The 9,132-nt window shown below is 31.5% G+C and overlaps 1 protein-coding gene across 1 annotated transcript in view; it reads left to right on the top strand.

Annotated features, from left to right (window-relative positions):
* Nucleotides 1-7,524, top strand: part of LOC129224760 (1-phosphatidylinositol 3-phosphate 5-kinase-like) — a 128,101-nt gene extending 120,577 nt beyond the window's left edge. The window contains exons 34-36 of the mRNA XM_054859308.1: nucleotides 3,007-3,232; nucleotides 4,582-4,743; nucleotides 5,601-7,524. Coding sequence (XP_054715283.1) covers nucleotides 3,007-3,232; nucleotides 4,582-4,743; nucleotides 5,601-5,797 — 585 coding nt within the window. The 3' untranslated portion in view covers nucleotides 5,798-7,524. The remainder of the gene's footprint in view (nucleotides 1-3,006; nucleotides 3,233-4,581; nucleotides 4,744-5,600) is intronic.
* Nucleotides 7,525-9,132: the final 1,608 nt, after the last annotated feature.

A 9,132-nucleotide genomic window follows, 5' to 3' on the forward strand; every position in this document is an offset into this window, starting at 1 on the left:
TCTGGTACAAGAATTTTAAAGGACATTCTTTTAGCAGACTACAAAACAGCCTTCGAAGCTTAGAAGACTCGCTGGGATAAGTGTGTGCTAGGCCAAGGGTCTTATTTTGAATAATTTCAGGTGTGAGCATTAATACCTGCAATAAATTCTCAGAACACAGCTTAGTCTCATTATTTTTTATACAGTCCTGTATTTCATGTTTTAATAAAATTAAGATGTAGCGGAATGTGGGGAAAAGTGAAATAGCAGGTCAAAGTGGAATGGAAAAATATTTTCTCTGCTTTTAGCGCCATCTATATAATAATAAAGTAGAACATGGTCCAAATTGACCAGGCAACTTTTAGCAAATAAACCACAGAACCAAATTAAGATTCTAGTTAGGTATGTAATATGATTAATCATACCTTTACTAAAAGTAGTTTTTGCACTTTTTTTTAATTACAATATTGCTACCAAATTGGGATTTAAAAAATATTTATGTACTTTTTTGCTACAAATGTTTTGTATTTGCTTCAAACTGTGTAGTGACAGTGTACAAACTTAAAGAATTTGTTACCCAACTGTGAATTCACCAGATACAAAACTGATCATTCTGATACAAAACTGTTCGTTCTGATACAAAATTGGAATTTTTGCTGATACAGAAATGAATTTTTGATTTTCCACCTGTGTTAGTGTTAAAAAAAGCATTTTTAGGCCATCTTTGATAACGATGGGGTTCATAGATTTCCTCCCTGTAATTCTTTGAAACTGATTTTCCAAAACAGCAATTTTAGGCGATCATCAAACATGTTAGGTAAAAGAGGGTTAGGGGTTTTCCCCCATAAAATTTTAAATCTTTCTCCTAAAAACTCAGTTGGCCATCTTTCATAACATTAGGCACAAAAGAATGGAATTTGAAGCATTTCTCTGAAATTTTTAGAAATTTAACTTCCGAAAATGAACTTCAGACAGTCTTTTAGCGATTTTAGACATAGGCGAAATTCAAAAGCTTTCCCCTGATTCCTTTTTTGAAATTAAAATCCTACTATAGGCTATATTTCATAATGTTTGTGGAAGGGGTGGAATTTGGAGCTCTATCAAAGAAATTATTGGAAATTGAAAGTCCTAAAAATGCAATTTTTTTATAGGCCGCCTTTCATGACCTTAGATGATGGAGTGATGGAAGTCGGTACAGTGCCCGCCACTAATAAAATCACTGGATTATAAAATCAGCCGCTTTTAAAAATCAAATCTAAAAGAACAGAATCCTTGCAATACCAAAACAAGTTAAAATCATCCTTTAATAAAATCACTTTCACCGTTTTATAAAATCAAACTTTTGGGCGTCATGTATAAAAAATTGATAAAGAAACACAAAGAAATGAAGGAATCAGTCTCAAAAGATGAAGAAATCACAGTGCCAAATTTTTCCCTTCAGTAGATGTCAGAAAATCGCTTGTTGATATACGATGAACTAGAGCAAAGAGAAAAATGTAATGTTGAACGTTACAAAACATTTTGTAAACTCTCAAACGATATTGAATCTTTGATCTGCAATTCTGCTAACCAAACAAGAATGCGTCAATATTTTAAGACTCTTATGTAAGTATAAGAGAATGTTCCTCATATTTAGTTAAAATGACAACTGTAATACTCATAAATGAACATAATTCATTACGTTTTTAAAGTACTTAAACTTCAAAACCTTTAAATTTTTTTTTTAAATGTTGTTGTTTTTAAGGTGTGCCGGTTTGTAAAATCAGCCGCTTTATAAAATCAAATGTCCTCAGAACGAATGTCATTTTAATAAGCGGCGGGCACTGTACTCTCCTCCCGAAATTTTTGGAAATTGAAGTTCTTAAAACGCAATTTTAGAGTATCTTTGTTGAGGTTATAGGAAGGGAACTTTGGAGACTCGCCCCCCCCCCCAGATTTTGAACTTTTTTTTAAGTGTAATTTTATATGTAGAGCATCAGTCACATAAGGTAGGGCATCGTTCTCTAATGCCACCCCCAGAATACTAACCTGGTGCCCTGCAGTGAGCATACAGTGATTGGGGTTGTAAATTTAAAACCATCTTATGAAATCCACCCAATTCCCCCCCCCCCTCATACTTGACTCATAGTTTCATAAGGCATTCAAATTTCTAAAAAATATCAAAACTCTCATTGACACTTGTTAAAACAAAAAGAAACTTGTCTTCACATGAAGCACTCCTAAAAGCACTCGCCGCTCTTTCAAAAAAATGATACACACAACCACAAATTATTGTTGGGATGAGCCCCATAAATGTGGCTCATTCCTGGGACATCATGGGGGGGGGCATCCATGTGGATGAGCCCCCCCCCCCCTAAGATTTATGAAGTCATCGCTAGTGGTCTAAAGGAAACTTCATGCTTCAAAAATTTATGGAACCGTTGCATTTTTTAACCAGTGGTGACAGCCCATCGTTTTTTTTAGTGACGCCAATACTGCCAAACGCGCAAAAACTGGATTCATCAGCAGTAGTATCTAGTTGTCTGATCTGATGAATCAGACAGCCTGAAGCATTGATGTGTCTAGAAAGCCCACAGAAGTATTTTCTCTTGGCTGCCTCTTTTTTGACTGTGAAGCACGGAGGTGGTTCTCTTGTGATATGGGGGTAATATCTTAGCATGGTCTTGGGCCACTTGTTACTCTCCATGGGTGATAACAGCTGTTTACTGTAGATATTCTGAGGGATCTGGTGCATCCTTTTATTCAGACTTTCTTTAAGGGAAAATTCCCTGTGTATCAAGGCGATAAGACTCCTATATACTGTATATTAATATTGTTTATTTAATTATATTTTAATCATTTATTATTATACTCATTTAAGAAATTAAATTGATCAAATATTTAAAAAATCCATATTTCTTCCCATTGCATTCTGAATATACTCATACATCATGAAAAAAACTTCATGCCAAACTTGTTACAATTTATCTACTTATCTATTTTGATTATGTTATAGCTATGAGTTTCAAATTGGATTGTTTATTTTAGAAACCAACACTCCTTGCGAAAATTCTTGGGATTTACCGAATAGGATTTAAAAATACTGCTACTAATGCTGCTACTAAAATGGATCTGCTTGTCATGGAGAATTTGTTCTATAATAGAAATGTCTCCAGGAAATATGATTTGAAAGGCAGTGTTAGGAATAGATTAGTTAATACTAGTGGATTACAGGAAGATGATATTGTGCTTCTTGATGAAAATCTTCTTAAAGGTATGTATTGAAATATGCTTAATTTTAAAATTATTGCTGTGTATTTGCATGGGAGGTATTTAATGCAGGGATGGGTTTAGGACTTTTGAAACTAGTTTTGAACAGGACAGGTGGTTTTTACTGTCTAAAAGTGTTTCAATCTGTCCAAAAATATGCTTAAGCTAAAGGTAGTTTCTTTCAAAAATGTATTTACAGTATATTTTCTATTTAACAATACCAGATTTTATGATTTCCTCAATTTAATGATACATTTCACTGGTCCGTATTTAACTGCATTGAGTGCATAATATATACTCCTTGATATAACGATAACTTTTTCCAGTCCCTTGAGATTTGTTAAATCAGGGTTATACTGTTTTTTTTTTTTTAATTATAAAACGTTTAATCAGAGATTGCCAATTTTGCAGATATGTTGTTTTACTTTAATTACCTTTAATTGAGTGCATACTGAGCTGACTTTCTTTTTTTTTTTTTCAATGTTTATATGTTATTGAATTTTTTATTATATGATTACAAGTTTATCTATAGTATGCTAATTCCACCTTATCATGTTTTCTGTGTGTTTGGTTTAATGTGGTTAAAAGCTCTGTATTTTGTAAGCCAAATTCATGCCAACCATTTTCAACATTAACTTTATGCTAACAGTCTGTCTTGAATGTGTTGGTATTTATTAGAGGCAGCTATACTTATTTGATTTTTATAGATATATCCTTCTTGTCAGTTTTTCTTTTTTTTAATGAGTATTTAGAAACTTGCTTCAGAAAAATATTATATTTATGTAAATGAGTCATTTTTAATAAAGATAATAATGCAAAAACTAGGTATTTTACAAAATAAATGGATGTTCATTTAACTAAATGCTTTAAATCTCCAAAATAAAATGTTTGAACGTATGTCAATATTTCAAAGCAAGAACTAACGCTTTGTTTAATGTAACACATTGTCGTTCCTTATCACAAACTCCTTAAGTATTCTCGAGCATGATATTTTTTTTATTTCTAATTTAAAATTTAAATACTTACTCATGAACATAAACTTGAAGTAATTCAACTAAACCACCAGACAAACATTGCCAATCAACTGAAAAGAGAATTTAAGAGTAAAGAGGTTAATTAAAATATTTTTTGAGCAGCAGAAGCATAAAATAGGTGTTATACTTTAGAAAACATTTGATTAGAAATCTTCACAAAAAGATTTTTGTGAAATCTTAATTGGCTGTTTATTTTAATATTTTATACTTAAGAAAAAAATTTATGTAATGTAGTTATTTCATATTTTTTAAAAGTGTATTGATGCCAATTTTTCAAAAAAAAAAAAAAAAGTTTAATCTGCAATTTAATGTGTTTCAGTCACCTGTGATAATCCTCTGTACATAAGACCACATTGCAAAACAGTTTTGACTTCAGCCATTAGTAATGACACACAGTTCTTAGCTGAACAATCTGTGATGGATTATTCTCTTCTTGTTGGATTAGATGAAGAAAAAGGAGAGTTGGTTGTTGGCATTATTGGTAAATATATGCTCTTGATTTTTTTTTTTTTTAAATATTGTAATTAATTGTTTTGATTTGAGAAAAAAGAGTAATGGTAATTATAATAAGATCAATTTCATCATCATAAATAAATGATAAGGCGCAAAAATCCTCCTTGGTAAAATTTTCTTTTTTCGTTTTTTCTTTTATTATAAAACATAAATCAATCTTGACCTTGAATTTGGTTATTGAACATAATATTTACAAGAATAAATATTAAAGTCACTTTCTAATGTTTATTACCATTGATGATATAGTTTGCATGTGTGTCGACTCTCCTTTACTCTATCCTATGTGTGTTAGATTTTTTAAGTCTGGTATCAAAATCTAAATTTTTAAGTCCCCTTACTAGCCTAGTAGCCCTTCTTCGAACCCTTTCCAATAAAGAAATATCTTTCTTGAGGTAAAAAGACCAAAACTGAACAGCAGACTTCAAATGAGCTCTTACCAAACATCTATATAAAAGCAGAACCTTCCTAGATTTGTTTGAAATAGATCTGTTGATAAACCCAAGCATTCTGTTGGCTTTGTTACTTGCAATGCTGCACTGTTGACTAAACTTGAAGTCCTGATTTATTAAGACACCAATAATAAATGGTAGTTGCATTTTCCAGTTCTGAAAAATATTCTTTTCATTCCCTGCGGTAATGTTATGCTACAATTTTTTGCTACGAGACAGTATTACATACTATTATAAAAGTTTAAAAAGAAATTCGGTGTAATGCGCTCTTTACTCTGGAGGTAAAACTTATGTAATATACAGACACTGATTTTTTCCCCTTGTGAATGATATTTTCAATTTGTTAATTAATCATCTTTTACATTTCTGTTTTCAGATTATATTCGTACCTTTACTTGGGATAAAAAAGTGGAAATGATGATAAAATCTTCTGGGCTTTTAGGGGGCCATGGGAAAATGCCAACAGTTGTTTCACCTGAACTTTACCGTATGCGCTTTTGTGAAGCAATGGACAGCTACTTTTTATGGATTCCAGATCGGTGGACTGGCTTGGGAAGTGGAATTGATGGATAGCATTTTAATCCTATAAGAATATTTTTCTATAGTTCAAGTAATGGATTTGAAGAAATTGTATTTTTTATATGAAGAACATATTTGTCCCGTACTCTGCATTCATTTAAAAATATTTTAGTACCTTTTGTACCAAGTTTTTCATTCATGATTCCTCAGAGTGTGAAAATGCTTCATCTTCATTTAGAAGTTTTTTTTTTTTTTTTCATATTTATTGTGTTTTAATAATTTTCAAATTGGTCAATTTTGTAGTCTTAGCGATCAAAAGTTTTCAGGCTCCATGATTTTCTGTCCTAGTTTTCTCTGTTTCATATTTTAGGACATTCCAGGGACATGACTTTATGTAAAGCCGGATTTGCATATCTACTCAAAGTTATTAAAATTAAAAAGCATTATTTTGCATATATCTCGTTTTAAAAAAAATTAATGAAACTGAAGTGTAGAAGCCAATGAGTGAGCTTTAAATACTCACTCATTGGCTTGCCAAATTTTCTGAATGGAATTATTCTGTTCTAGTGGCTGAGAAAGTGAAATCTTTGAGTGAATGACAACATCACATATGTTTAAGTTAAGTAATGAAATTTTGAATTTCATCTCATTGTTTCAAAATTCTCTTTTCAACTTTTCAAATGCGCATTTGATATTTTTTAAATTCAGTTTTAGCACATAACATTGACTGTGCATCTAGTGACTGAAGCTACAAAATACTGATTCACACCCTAGTAAGAGACTTATCTTGCAGAAAAAACATGTTGTCTCAAAACAGTTTACAAGCTACCGTAATTACAAAAACTGAAGGGGAATGTAATAATATTACAATAATTTAGTAGAATTATGCAAGAGAATGTTTATTAAAAAATGGAAAAATAACACTCAGTGCCGCACAGCCAGGGAAGAATTTATGGTTAACCCAGGGTATGCACAGAAAATTTGGGGCACGTCAGAAATGAATGTTGTTTACCACTATGTCCCAACAAATATTTTACCTCTTAACTTAAAAATCTCGGGCTACCTTCAGGCTAAGACCCAGGCCAACAGCTGCCCCCCCCCCCCCCTCTGTGCATGCCCCTAGGTCAACTTCCAACCGCTGGCTAGAACCCTTGATTTTAGCACAAATTTACCAATCTTAGTAGGAGTGGTTCTGACTAAAAAACTAGACCCAGGAAGTAATTTCTGGCTGCTCTACTGATACACTAGAGGACATTTATCGAAAGTCATAACTGATTTTTTTTTTTTTGTGATTGAGCATTACATTAATTCCATTAAAAACTCTGATTATTTATATTGTTCTATCAATGAGTTTAAACTTTAATTGGTGATTTCAAAGCTTTAAGCATTAGATTTAAATTATTTTTAGTGAGACCTCTGGAGTAACTTATTATCCAAAATGTTCTTACTTGTGTGTTGGAAATAGAAGAAAAAAAAAATTTTGTTCTGAGAAATGGATTGTCATTCATTTTTAAACTAGTCATGTTTTTAAAATGTTTTTATGTTCATCTATGAAAGTAAGATTAATGCAATGAGCAAAGAGGAAATTAAAAGTTTGTTAAATGAACCATAATTTAATGTATATATTTTTTTTTAAATCAAAAGAAAGCATATTCAGTGTTAAGCAGAATTGAATGTTTTAAAATGTTTTCTGATAAAGAGTAAGATATATTTTTTTTCTATGTTCCTTGCATTATCCCTGTGATAACATTTCAGTGATGCCTTTTTTATATATAATAAAGTTTTAATACATAATTGTGTGCAGTTTTTATTGAAGATAATTGTTTTTAGCTATTGTATTAACTATTAGTGCTCTGTACTATTTTACGTAACTATTAGTACTTACATTGAAAAGCAACCGTTTCAAATCGAAAGAATTGTGCTGATGGAAAAAATTATTTATATCCTTCTCGGAAGCAGTGATTGACGACTTCTGGAGCTTTTTGAACAGAATTATAAATAAAAACAGGTTCTAAGATAAATATACCCGTAGTGGCCCATGCTTCAGTCGTGGCTATTTCAAGGTTTATATTTCAAAATTAGGATTCCAGGTATCCCAATGGAATAAATTGCGTCAAATGTTAACTTACGATATTAGCTCCTGCACATTTGAATCCATTGGGAAACCTGGAACCCTATTTTTTTCAAATATAAACGTTGAAGTGGGCACGACTGAAGCAGTGGCCACTACCGATATGTTCACCTTAATTGGATACATGTCAAATGCACTCAGCTGTGCAAAATGTGAACCAATGCACTGTAGATAGATCAAAAAGTCAAGTGTATGATCTCTAGAACTGAAATAGTACTAATTCATAAATACATATTCTTCATTCGAAAAAAAAAGAAAAGAAGAACCAAGTAAACATTTTTTTCATTATTTTTATGTATTCATGAGAATGACTAATGAAAATATTAGCTTTACTTTCAAGATAAAAAAAAAAGTCAATTTTTGCTCATTTGTAATTACAAATTCCTAAATTTTCCCAGGTACCAAAAAAAAACTTTTTTCTGGCCTAAACCTTTTGAAATATTTATCAACTGAAAAATTGTACTTGTCTCAAAACTAAAAAGTGTGCGTTTCACCTTTGAATTGTTATTGACATACAAAATGTAGGGGAGGCTGGGGCTGGAGGGGACAAATTCAGGTTTTCTTTTATTTTCTATAAAACTTTCACAATTGAAATTATTGTTTCTAAAACAGTTTATAAAGCATTTCATTGTCTATTATAAGAATATAGTAACAAAGATGTAACGCCAATAATTTGTTCAGTGCAATGAATTACGGTAGGGTAATCTGCTGTCCCTTTCTGCCCCATCATCGGGGTTGAAAGGGACACAACAAATAACAGTACTTAATGTGGCAGCACAATTTTATTTGTGTGAAAATACTTTCCCAAACAACAGCATATTCAATGTCATATAAAAGAACAAATATGAAAATTATTTAATGAACAAATTTCTAATTTCTAATGAACAAATATGAAAATTATTTAACACTAAATGAACTAATATCGATTGGAAATTGAAATTGTGCATTCATCCTTGCTGTGCCACCCAATTTCAAAGGCGGCGGCAACTTTGAAACAACATCATTCATATCTACGATGCTAGTGTCTTCATTGTCAGGAAAACAGAATTTCCAACGTATGACTTTTCCTAGGGAAAGTTACTTTCAGTTCGTCTGTGTCAGGATTATCAACAACCTATCCTACATAATGATGCACACATGATTTTCCTAAAAATTTCACTAATACAAAGTCATTTGTCTGGATATTTGTTTTTTTCACAATAAATTCATCATAATCACTTGTTGAATCCAATGCTTGAAAGCTGTTGTCATCATCACT

This window comes from Uloborus diversus, chromosome 6, assembly GCF_026930045.1.
Source record: "Uloborus diversus isolate 005 chromosome 6, Udiv.v.3.1, whole genome shotgun sequence".
Lineage (NCBI taxonomy): Eukaryota > Metazoa > Arthropoda > Arachnida > Araneae > Uloboridae > Uloborus > Uloborus diversus.